Here is a 13,635-nt window from a genome sequence, read left to right as displayed (position 1 = left end):
GCAGACCAATCACTGTATGTGGCAATCCTGCAGAATCTTTTTTGCAACATGTGGAGTTTGTGAAGATGAGTATTATAAGTAGCTCCCCAAATGATATTGCAATATATAAGATATGGATAAATTAAGCTATAGTAAAGAGTTGGGAGACAGTTTTGATTTACCAGACTACGGAATTTGCCAATAATGCCAATAGATTTTGATATTTTCTTACAGACATGGCTAATGTGGTTTGTCCAGCTTAGTCTTTCATGGATAATTACACCAAGAAAGGTTGTTGATGTAACCTGAGAAATTGGATCATCTCCTATAGACAGACAGATGTTAGAATTACAATACTTTTTATTTTTTGATGTAAATATAATAAAATTTGATTTTTTTATGTTCAGTGATAATTTGTTTAATTTAAACCATTTTGAAATATTTTCAAGATCGTGATTAGCCTTTGCCATTAGAGCTGAGAAATCAGTATGTGAAATAAATAAATTAGTATCATCTGCAAAAAGTACAGGAACACAGGAAGTACTCCACTACATTTATTTGAAAAGTATAGTTACTAGTTACTTTGTAGATTTTGATTATTATTACAACACAAGAAGATGAAGAAAGAAAATTAACCCCATTTTGTTCATTTTCTTGTGAACCTTTTTTTTGTTTATGGACTTTCATGCTAGCCTCTCGCATCCATCTTCAGTCCTAGTAAGCCTTGAATTTACAGTGCAAACTTCTCTATATTTTGACCATTCAGAGTCAGACATCATTTCCATCATGAGGCAGCCGGTTGAGGTTTGGCATTGGTGCTGAGGGATAAGAGGTTTTAAATCTCAAGACTCCAAAAGTTCTATCCATGACCTCAATCACTTTCTAGACAAACCTTAAAGCTGCAATCTGTGAGATTCACCTCCTACCCATGCAGGATACAAACCTAGATCCCCCACCCCCACGCCAGCACCACAATTTATACTGTTGTTCTACAACTTGGCAACGACTCAACGAGTGACACAAGCATCACCCCTGTGAGCCCATTTTCACTCCCCGGGCCTTATACGAAAAAGTCCTTCTGCACACCTACAAAGGACAGGTGCGTCGGATAACAGGAAACTGATAGGTAGAAAAAAGAGAATCCCGCACACTGTCTTCACTTAGGTTGGTTTTTATTGCAACGTTTCGGTCGTCAGACCTTCATCTTTAATTAGTTGAAGTGCAACAGACACCTCTTGGTTTGAATGCTAATGACAAATAAATGTCACCATATGTTGTACCTTTTTCTTTTAAGATTAAAATTAGTGCAATAATAGAATATAGTTAGTTAACACACGCAACACCCTCAAAGCTATGGCTACAATCTTAAACATAGGAGGCAAGAATATTGCCTAATTAACACAATTAAAACGCACTTCAAATTTGCTTTGTACTACTCCTTGAATCTTAATTCCCATTGTTAATCGCATGATTAAGAGAGAGAGGGGGAGAAAGCGGGCGAGGGAGGAGAGATTTAAATAAAGGACCCATTCTCCTCTAAATAAGTCATCTACTTTCTTTATGTGCGATCACCCCCTAATTGCAATAGCCACAGGGTGTAGATATGCTGGCTAATTACAGCATAGTTTATGTGTATAACCAACAGCTGTTACCATGCGGTTAATGTACTTAATGCACTTTGAGCAGCACTTTCAAACCGAGAGGATGACGCCTGGGTAATACTTAACTGCACACAGTTGAGCGTGGGTGGTGTGCACAAAGAAAAGCCGATCTACAAGCTCACAACAACACGTGCACATCTCTGGCGCACAGCTAAGTATAGTTATGGATCACAGCAACAGGGAAACTGGCACAAACTGTATACTGGTGGAAAAAGTACTCAAATGTTTTACTTAAGTAAAAGTATCAATACTGCAATACTACAAGTAATAGTCCCAGTATTCAAAATGTACTTGAGTAAAAGTACAAAATAATTGGTAACAAAATGTACTTAAAGTACCAAGAGTAAAAATACTCATTATGCATAACTTCCTCAAAGTGTTAAATCCAGTACACACGTGGCGTCGGCATCTAAAACAATAGGTCTCGAGTTTTTACTTCCTTTACTAATAACATATTGCTGCTGTTTTATCTTTTCTTCACTGGCTCCCAGTTAATTTTTTTTTTTTTTTTTTTTTTAGATATTTTTTTGCGGCTTACGCCTTTTATTGGTTTTTGAAGGGACAGACAGTAGGCTGACAGGAAACGGGAGAGAGATGGGGGAAGACATGCAGTAAAGGCCGTGTCGGGCTCGGGAGTCGAACCCGCGGCACACTGCGACTGGATTACCAGTCGGGTGCCCAGACGGTTACGCCACCGCCTGGGCCAGTTAATTGTTTTTAATAGATTTTAAAGTGCTTCTCATTGTCTTTAAATCTATAAATGGCTTAGCTCCTTCCTATGTTTCTGACATGCTTGACCCATACATTCCAACCAGAACCCTTAGATCAGAGGTTCCCAAAGATCGCAATCTATAGATCACAAAGGCTGTCCAGTTAGATCACATGACATGCTAACATCTAACTGACATTATATAATTATATAATTTAAAAATAATAATAATAATAATTTGGCATTTGACACTTGAAGTAAGGTGACTTGATTGATTGATTGACATACAAATTGTGCCTGTTAAGCCACAATGGAATACTGTTTTCGAGACTGTTGAGCACAAACATCAAAAAGTTACAAAAACTATTTCCATCTCCCCTCAAAGTGAGTTTGTCATGTTATGTAACACCAGCTCCGCTATTCCAAAGCCCCCTCAGGTACATTTTTTTAAAAACTATTTTCAGCAATGATATGAATATCTTTTGGTGGGTAGATCTTGTTGAGCAGGTAATTTTGAAAGTACAATACAGTACATACAAAGATCATACAATCTCCTCACTAAGCACGGGACAAACTCTACATCAGGTTATGGTGCTTTCAGTCACTATGGTCCCACTCTGTGGAATTCTATACCAGTTGATTTAAGGTTTGTTACAACATTGTCTTCTTTTAAAAGCAAACTAAAAACCTACCTATTCTCACAAACTTTCAGCTAGGTGTGTAGTTATTTTTAAAAACTCGACTTTCTTTTTATTAATTCATTCTTGCATGTTAATCATATGTAATTGTGTTAAATTTGTGTCACTGGTGACTTTTGCATTTTATTATTTTTTTAAAGCACATTTAGTCTGTGCTTGTCATATGAAATGTGCTAATAAAGTGACTTGATAATAAAATGGCAATTCAGCTATTTCTATGTCAGTAAATGTTTATGAATTTCCACAATGGGACCAAATTAATGTAAAAGTCAATGAGTTGCTCTTCATATAGCTTTGAGTGCCAGGAACTTAATGGACGCGTTGCAGTGGCACTCCATGTCTCTCATTAGAAGCAATACAGCCAAATGAATCCCAGCTAACACTCACATGTACATAGGCTACGTAGTATACTGTACTTAAAACACTTCAAAACTACACATGGAGGTTTGACCTGGTCCTCCGCACCAGCTGAGAGCTGTTGACAACGAGCTCATGTGGATTGGCAGATTTGACAGTCTTTATTTGGCAGATTTGACAGTCTTTATCGTCCCAGTGGGACAGTTTGGTTTGCAAACTATTAGGCAGTCACAGGGGCCAATAGGCCTATCCCACAGCATTTCCCCGCCCCCTTTCCACGCCCCCTTTTGGAGCTAGTGGTGTTATTTTTTTTGCGGTCCATAGGCTTCCATGTTAAAAGAGGTATTTTCACAAGCCACAAACTACCATTTTGTAAAGGTAAGGTTTATTCTACTTATTTGAGTTGTTATACCATTGTGTTTTCTTCATATTATTATCAGTCTTTGACATTTTAACATTAGGAAATGTACTTAGATTCTCCAGAGAAAAAAAGTGTAAATGCCTAATGTTAAATGACACCACTATCTACCGGAAGTGGGCGTGGAAAGGGGGCTGTGAGATAGGCCAATTGGAAAGGAGAAGAAACAAATACATATATAAAAACATTAAAAATATATATTTAAACATAATTTAATTAAAATAAATTATTTATCTAGCAAATAAACGCTCTGCAAGTTGTGTTGTGAACTCTTTGATAGGCTATTGTTGATATTTTCATCTTTTTAAAGTAATTACACAATAACAGTGTAATGTAGTGTAACTATTTGGGGGCCTTTCCTCTGCTTTCAACTGCATGCAGCCTCACATCCTCTGCACTATAAGCTGAAAGATCTCCAGGTTGATCCCCACACGATCCTCTGGATAATAGATATCCTCCTCAAAAAGGAGCAGTTTCTTTAAGGTCAACAACTCCTTTCCTGTCACAATCACATTGACAGGTGTCTATGATGCAATAGGTTTGGTAAATAAAATAAATGGTAAATGGTGCATTTATATAGCGCCTTTATCCAAGGCGCTTTACATAGATTGCGCATTACATTCACCCATTCACACACACATTCTTACACCGATTGCGGCGGAAGCCATGCAAGGTACCAACCAGCACATCGGGAGCAATTTGGGGTTCAGTGTCTTGCCCAAGGACACTTCGACATGTAGACAGGAGGAGTCGGGATTCGAACCGCCGACCCATGGATCATTGGACGACCTGCTCTACCTCTTGAGCCACAGTCGCCCTATATGGGGAGTGGCAACAGTTAAGGCTGATTTTTTACTAGGAGTGCCGTGGCTCGTGACAGTGCAGTAAAGGAGACAACCATGCAGTACTGTGGCTCGTGACAGTGCAGTAAAGGAGACAACCATGCAGTACTGTGGCTCGTGACAGTGCAGTAAAGGAGACAACCATGCAGTACTGTGGCTCGTGACAGTGCAGTAAAGGAGACACCCATGCAGTACTGTGGCTCGTGACAGTGCAGTAAAGGAGACAACCATGCAGTACTGTGGCTCGTGACAGTGCAGTAAAGACAACCATGCAGTACTGTGGCTCATGACAGAGCAGTAAAGGAGACATGCAGTACACGTGTATGTGTGTGTGTGTGTGCGTGCGTGCGTGCGTGCGTATGTGCGTGTGCGCGTACGTGTGTATGTGCGTGTTGGCTACTTTCCAACACCCTCAGGGTGTGCCACAGAGTTGTGCCACTCTGTGGCACAATCCCTAATTATTCACCTGCACCACAGGTGTTCAAAGGGCCAATTGGAAAGTAGCCAAGAGGTCAGGGTGTCACCCTGTCCTCTTGGCTCTGCAGGCTTATAATGGCTGAGCTCTACTATGAATAAAATAAGAAAAATACTAAAATAACAAAATCACTATGGAGAAAATTAAGCCTTCAGTCAAAAATATTCTTATACTTTACTGCTTCACACCCCCTCTTTCTCCCACACACGCCTTCCTTCACTCTTTTGTCTATCTCTACACCTCTCTCTCTCTCTCTCTCTCTCTCTCTATCGCTGCTCATAGCACACTCTGGACTCAATGAGCAAGTTGCAGACTTGCCGATAAGCAACGCAGGCCCATATACAGGATTGTAATTCCGATGGAATCAACCAATGACTCCACTTGTCTGGAAGTTTCCTTCAAATGACAGTGCGAGAGGCTTTATCTGTCAAGTACAGGCTTGTGTGTTGTGTTTATGCTCAATATTGGAAGCGCGCGCACGTGTGTCTGTTTGTGTATGTGCGTGCGTGCATGCATGTGTGCACCCTTGTGTTTGTGTGTCTGACAGCCAATTAACATTAAAATGTGCCTACAGTCATGACAAGCATAAAGAGGAATACAAAATAACACAATTTGTCTTGAGAATTATGGCTCTAAATTTATGCCTCACAAAACTAATTTAAATTTCATTTGAAAATGTTTTGCTGAGGGGCTACAGTTGCATTTTATTGTTTGCATGAATCTATTGTATCTATGGCTACACGGGATGGTAAAAAGGAACCAAGAGACGTAAGGAATTCAGAGGAAGAAAGACTGCTCCATTTCATCGTGCACTCTCTCTCACCTGGTGTCGAGCAGGGGAACTATTACAATGCAGAATGCAATCTCTTTTGCATTACATACAATCCCCAAATCACTACATCCACTCCTTAGAGATTGCATAAAGGTAGAGAATACATACAGCCATCCTTCCACGCACATAGATGCACGCACGCACACACTCATTCACGCACGCGCACGCACGCACGCACGCACGCACGCACGCACGCACGCACGCACGCACGCACGCACACACACACACACACACACGCACACGCACACACACACACACACACACACACACACACACACACACACACACACACACACGTAAAGGTTACTGCGAATGCCGCAGCATATAGAGTTATTGCATTGTTCACTCTCTGTCTATCTCTTACTTATGACAAAACTATCCCGGAAGATCAAGCGAGATCACAGGATTGTTTCCACTCACAAGTCGTGAGAAACAATAATGTTTTCTTTCTCCTCTTCCAGAAAGACGGATGCCATAACACCAGCAGAATATTGCATTACATATTGAATTTATGCTACAATGATGTATTAACCAATTAAACCCTAGATACTTCCCATTGCCGCCCTCTTTTTTTCCCTCTACACTTCTCTTTGCCAAAGATTTGCCACACTACAAATCCCTAGGGATGCTGCATGGGTTCATGTGGTTATTAGACAAAGATTACTGTAGGAAAGACTCAACGCCATGCCCTACACAGTAGACTACAGACATACATTGTGCTCGCATGAAGAACATCTAACTATTGCATTATAGAATGGTTTATTTTATTCGTGTTCCTATTCCATTATATTTTCAAATCAGTGACCCTTATTTTCCAGTGGGTGTCAGCCCTGCAGGGGGCGCCCTAGGGTGACCGTCTACGTGGTCCATGTCTAGAACCGCCCCGGGGAAGCTGCTGGCTATTTTGGCAGCTCGAGTCAGAAAGTGTTTGGACGCTTGATTCGACAGGTGCAATGATTTGGCAGTCAGTGAGTCTGCGTGCTTTAACTGCGTTAACAAAGCCAACTTTACTTTTTGAGAGAACAATTTTAAATGTAAAATAATCCCCCTCAGAGCCATGTTTTTCCCATAAATTGTGCGTGGGCTTTTCCTTGATTTTCTCCATCGAACGATTTAAGCCAGGAGGCAGGAGCACATTCGCCTGCCAGACATTTAATAATTGTTGTTTTTCATTTTGTTTGCTAATTAGCGGATCACTTGGGCACTGACTAACTAGTTGTGCAACGTGCATTTGGAATGCATAAACATTACTGTTTTCTAATGTGTTACATTTGTCAAGATGCAACATGGTCACAATACTGATCACTGAAGAGGAAGAGTTATTATTTCTAATTTCTCTGATTCAAGCCTTGAAGCTTGAATTTGCTTCATTTTCTAGGCTCAATGTGGTGGTCATTGAGGGAGTTCCAGGGCATCCCAAGCTAACCATTTGACAGAACTGACAACTATATAAACCAACTGGAACTGGTCCATTAGGTTCTTTTGTAAACGTTGCTATTTTGCACGTCTTAATTACCAGGTCTTACGTATTAACTTGAGACCTGGAGGCGTGACCAAGGCTATAAGGCCATTCAAAATGGATAAACAGCATCGACCAAGCCTCCAGATCTTAACGCCATGAGACCTGATAATTAGGAAGCGCAAAGGGGGTCTGTCTGTGGTCATACTGGGGGTCCTGGAAATACAAAAATGTAATCATTTGGACCTCAGAATCCACATTGGAACAGCGTGGCTCCATTGTGGATCTCAGACATCAGTGGCCAGTCTGTGACATCAATCATCTATGGGCAAGGTGTCAATCTGATCAGAGGACCACGTTTGACGCAATCAATCAATCAATCAATCAGACAGACAGACAGACAGACAGACAGACAGACAGACAGACCCCACACACACACACACACACACACACACACACACACACACACACACACACACACACACACACACACACACACACACACACACACACACACACACACACACACACACACACACAGACTCTCCTATACATGGTAGCTAGCCTATATTCCTACAGAGTCAAACTGTACAAAATAAAAAAAGAAGTGAGAATCCCTGTTGAGTCTAACAGAGTGTGGGAGGGAGGGGAGAGTACAGCAGCTGCATATCCCAACCTTGATTCACCTGATGTGCAGCTGAGTTTCATTCACCGTACATCACGTCACGGAATGTATAACTTTGAAAGTGTACCGAATGGACCCGTTTTACTGTGCCTAACGCTAACCGACAATCACACAGCACTTCTACTGAGATGAACTGTCTGGAGAGAAGTGCAGAAAATGTACTGCTGTAAAATAATGGAGTCACTATAGGGGAGGACTTTGATGGTGTCTCGAACACACTGGTTCTCACTGAGGGATACCAGGACCCCCAGGGGGTCCTTGAGGAGGTTCCAGCCTGGGAGTCTCCAGCTAAATGACTGAGAGTTACCAACCCAGTTAGTGGACTGCAAGAAGTGGTAGGAAAGGTACTCAAATGTTTTGCTTAAGTAAAACTATCAATACTGCAATATATAAATACAGTAAGTATTGGCATCAAAATGTACTTAAATACTACAAGTAAAAAAGTACTCATTGTGCAGAATGTCCTATTTCAAGTTTTCAAATGTATAAAACAATGTAATAAGCTCACATTGCGAAACAAATGTTGAGCTTGGAAGTTGTTGTCTCCACCAGGCCGAAGGCATGGGGAGAGAGTATGTTTTGCACTCCGTCCGTGTGTGTGTGTGTGTGTCCGTGTGTCCGTGTGTGTGTCCTTCCGTCCGTCTGTTACCAGCTAATCTCAGGCACCGTTAACCCGGTCGATGCCAAACTTTGCACACACACTCCCTGGATGCCAACGATGAACCTCTGCCCCACATTTTCCAGAACGGCCTGTTATAGCGCCACCAGCAGGCCGATTTGTGCAAAACAAGTTTTTGGACAGTACACCTACAGATTTTGTCCAAACATCACACAAATTGGTACACAGTCTCTCTAGAGCCATTCAACGAAACAGGTCTTTCAGATTTCTCAGACTCCATCCTGATTGGCTTAGATTGGCTTCCAAAGTTCGCAGGAGTGCTCAGTTTCAAACAAAATGCTGCAAATCATGAACACATCGTGTGATTTCCGTGAAATTGTGCACGCACATTCCCACTAGGCCGAGGAAGAAATGCCACATGAACATTTTCAACTCAGCCTCATGGTGGCGCTATAACTGGCCGAAAAGTGTTTTTACCTCTAACTGCATGGATCTGTGGATAACTTTGTATGCCAACTCCCTAGAGGCCAAGGAAAAACCTTTGCCTGGAATTTTTCACATCTGCTCTTTATAGCGCCACCAGGAGGCCGACATATGTAAAACACATTTTCTAATATTACTCCTTCAGATTTTATCCAAATTTCACGCAAATCAGTACACATGTTCTCCATAGTCATGTGATCAAGACGGGTTTGTTTGATTTCTCATAATCCACCCTCATTGGCTACGATTGGCTTCTAAACTTTTCAGGAGTAGCCCGCTTTGTACCCGTTTTGTACAAATCGCCACAACTACTCAACGCAGCGTCCGATTGTGGTGAAACTGTGCATGCATATTCCCACTAGGCTGAGGAAGAAATGCCACTTGACAGTTTTCGAATCAGCCTCATGGTGGCGCTACAACAATTACTCCTACACATTTTGCCAAACATCACACACACTGGTGGAGACCTGTGCCCGGAAGGGCACTTTTTCTAGTTAGTGTATGTATTGTAATGATAATCAAAGTAACTAGTATCTAATGTTTTCAAAAAAAATTATTTGCCTCTGGAATGTAGTAACTCCACTACATAAGAAGAAGTAAAAGTATTGGAAATACTCAAGTACAAATACCTCAAAGTGGTACTTAAAGGGACACTTCACCCTTTTTGCAAAAAATATCTTAATGACATTTAGAAGATTTGGAACACTTTCCTGGGGGTCTATGTGTGTAATATGTGGTTTTAGATATTTTAGATTTTAGCAGTGAGCCCGGTGTCTCTGATGTCATGGACACTGGGCTCACTTCCTTCCTGGACTACAATTCCCATAATGCTTTGGTGCACTGCTCCTCCTTGTGGATAGGGGGAGGGCTGTCTTACTGAGACAACATGTAGTCCAGGAAGTAAGTGAGCCCAGTGTCCATGACATCAGAGACACTGGTCTCACTGCTAAAATCTAAAATATCTAAAACCACATAAGACCCCCAGGAAAGTGTTCTAAATCTTCTAAACGTCATAACGTCGGCAAAAAGGGTGAAGTGTCCCTTAAATCGGCCTACAGTACTTAATAAATAAATGTAGTTACTTTCCACCACTGTCTGCAAGTCCATGGGTCTAAATTCTCAGAGTTAAAATAACACTCACAGTGTAAATCGAGGTCCCAGAGATAAAACCGGAAATCTTATCAACTGGTCGCCCATTGCGTATCAAACTAAAAAAGGAAGCCTTTGAGGATGACTCTAACAGGTCGGCCTGACCAGTACAGTATGAGGACGTAATCCTATTGAGTGCCTCTGTTCACTAAGCTCTACAGGACATGGAAGGTGATGCACCTGCTTCCACTGCAGTCACTGTGATGTTGTGCCAGCCTGCAGTCTCTCACCTGCTTCCACTGCAGTCACCGTGATGTTGTGCCAGCCTGCAGTCTCTCACCTGCTTCCACTGCAGTCACCGTGATGTTGTGTCAGCCTGCAGTCTCTCACCTGCTTCCACTGCAGTCACCGTGATGTTGTGCCAGCCTGCAGTCTCTCACCTGCTTCCACTGCAGTCACCGTGATGTTGTGCCAGCCTGCAGTCTCTCACCTGCTTCCACTGCAGTCACCGTGATGTTGTGCCAGCCTGCAGTCTCTCACCTGCTTCCACTGCAGTCACCGTGATGTTGTGCCAGCCTGCAGTCTCTCACCTGCTTCCACTGCAGTCACTGTGATGTTGTGCCAGCCTGCAGTCTCTCACCTGCTTCCACTGCAGTCACTGTGATGTTGTGCCAGCCTGCAGTCTCTCACCTGCTTCCACTGCAGTCACTGTGATGTTGTGCCAGCCTGCAGTCTCTCACCTGCTTCCACTGCAGTCACTGTGATGTTGTGCCAGCCTGCAGTCTCTCGATCCAAGACCTTGCCCAGAGTGATGGCACCCGATACGGGATCAATATGGAAGATCTTCTCCTGGTCCGTGCTGTGATCAATGGAAAACCTGCAACCGGAGACAGAGACAGAGAGACACACAGAGAGACAGTAAAGCATGAGGAGCACAATACTTACAATTACTCACAATACTTACAAGTGAAATACCAATTCTGAGACATTTAATGAATACAGTCCTTTTTCTTTTCTTCTCACGTATAATTATTTTTGGGCTCTCCTTCCGTTCGATGTGACAAACAAAGAGGTTATCTAAGGACTGGCAGAGTTGATATCAGGTTACTTTGAGCGGGAGCAACTTGTAAAAAATATTTAATGATGAGAGAGAGAGAGAGAGAGAGAGAGAGAGAGAGGAGGGTGAGGGGGAGAAGAAAGATAGAGAGAGGGAAAAAAAACATATCCACCAAAGAAATGGATAAAAATAATCATCTGTTACAGTGCGTTTATTAGAAAGCTGTCACAGTGTGTGCGACCCTGCTTAGTTACTCACTGCCCACCCCGGAGCAAGAAAGCAGACATTCAAATTTCATAGTGCGCTCCAGCAAAATCAAAACACATCATCGGGAAGTCAACAGAAAACCCAATGGCGGTTTTCTTTTTATTTCCACTTTCCAATTTTCTCCTTTCTACTACAGTATTCTGGCTGACTCGCTCATGCCCACAGAAACCCTAAACCTAAACCAGCGAGGGCAACGGCAGCTTTTTAAATATCTCTCCCACAAAGGCTCCTCACAGTCACACCACCCCCGCAGCCATCGTATGACAGCTAGAGTTATATAAAGTATTATTAATAAAGAGAATGTCAACAGCATCATGTACTGTTCTCAAATACCATTCATTTGAGAGGAGTGATGCTTTCAACACTTGAAACACAGTCCACATCGTAGTCAACAACTGTGCAGCTCTAATATCTGTTCTCTCTCTAGTGGCACTGTGCAAGTTTTTGCGGTGGAGTTATCCACTCTCTCAGTTGTGTCCAGCGGTGGAACAAGTATCTTAACACCCCGAACGCCCGGGGTTATATAATCCATTAAATCAGAGTGCCCAGCGATTTATAGCAGCGGAGCACATTTAGCGACGGACCGGATGCTATCCTGGATGTGGCTGAAGTAGCTTGATGTAGCCAAAACACTCTCGATGCGTTCGACAACAACGGGAGGTATGATTAATTCTAACGCGACTAGCGACGGGACCGTGATGGGCTGTCTAACACATAATCTTTTCTTAGAATTGAACGGAATGATTTAGTTCAAGAGTTATTCACGTTTTAAGATTTTCGATCTCGTCAGCTAAAATGGGGGGGAACATTTTCTATGATGTCCCAACGGAAAATAACATTGAATGTTGCGCAACAGACACTCCCAGCCTGTGGAGCGATACGATCGGTTTTGATAAATAATCTCCGTCCTTTTGATCAATCTCTGTCCTGAGCGCTGGGCGTTACTAATTGATAGGACGGAGAACTCCGTTCATGCCGCTCGGGGTGTTAAACAAGTACGTACGTAATACAGTAGTACTATATTAAAAAAGTTTACTTGAGTATTTTGATTATTATTACAAAACTGTACCAGTTAAGCCCTATTTTATACTTAGGCTATTTGAAAATAGCCGATCTACAAGCTTAGGTCTGCTACTTTGGAACGATTTAGATAAATATGGTACTGAATACAGGACATTTCCTCGGAAGATGGTATTTCTACATTGTGGTATTGATCTAAAGAGCTGCAGAGACAGGGAAACTCCCGTTACCCAAAACGCTATATCAATACTACTCAGAATCAGAATATTGAGCTATAACTACTTATTTTAACCAACAAAATACCACTTACCCTTCCTTAGTAAAAACATCTGAGTTTTTTAGTTATTATTATTATTATTATTATTACAATACACAAATCACATTAGAATAAAATAGATACACAATGTACAATATTATGTACATCTAACTAATAATTTAGCGCTCGCTCGCTCGCTGTCTATTTCGCTCGGTCGCTGTCTTTCAGTCAGAATACTTCCTTAGCATAGAGCAAGACAGCTGCTCGCTTCCAGCGCCTCCTCACAACGCCACGACGCACGGATAGCCTCACGGAACCTAGCGCCGCACAGCCCTGTCCTCCAACCTCAATCTGCCCTGCATTACACATCTTAATTAAATTAATTTGCGTCAAAAACAACTCATCTGCCCGCACATCACGTGTCACCAGTGTCACCAGTGTCACCAGTGAAATGCATGTTGGGACGGACACAGATTAATACTGGGACACACTTTTCCGCGCAACCCACACGGGGAAAACAACTCGGACCCTGATACTACAGCTACTCTTGCGTCAGTCGACATAACATCTTCTTTGGGGAAGCATCGCGGCCAACGCGCAGGTTGCGTGGCACAGGCACCTGAAAGCCAGCTCTGACAGTTGGACGGGGGCATGTTAACGTGAACACACGCGCTGTTTCGACACCACACTGTCCGCTCCCTCCTCAACCACCGTGCCATAGGCTACATG

The 13,635-nt window shown here is 42.4% G+C and overlaps 1 protein-coding gene across 3 annotated transcripts in view; it reads right to left on the bottom strand.

Moving 5' to 3' along the window:
* The window catches only part of LOC306929392 (cadherin-22-like), a 125,971-nt gene that overhangs the window by 57,017 nt on the left and 55,319 nt on the right, over positions 1–13,635 (bottom strand). For all 3 annotated transcript variants that reach the window (XM_079509910.1, XM_079509909.1, XM_079509911.1), the window contains exon 7: positions 11,047–11,183. In XM_079509910.1, the coding sequence (XP_079366036.1) occupies positions 11,047–11,183 (137 nt within the window). The remainder of the gene's footprint in view (positions 1–11,046; positions 11,184–13,635) is intronic.

The sequence above is a fragment of the Electrona antarctica genome (genome assembly GCF_951216825.1).
Source record: "Electrona antarctica genome assembly, chromosome: 9".
Classification (NCBI taxonomy): domain Eukaryota; kingdom Metazoa; phylum Chordata; class Actinopteri; order Myctophiformes; family Myctophidae; genus Electrona; species Electrona antarctica.
This window is presented reverse-complemented; position numbering and strand designations above follow the sequence as displayed.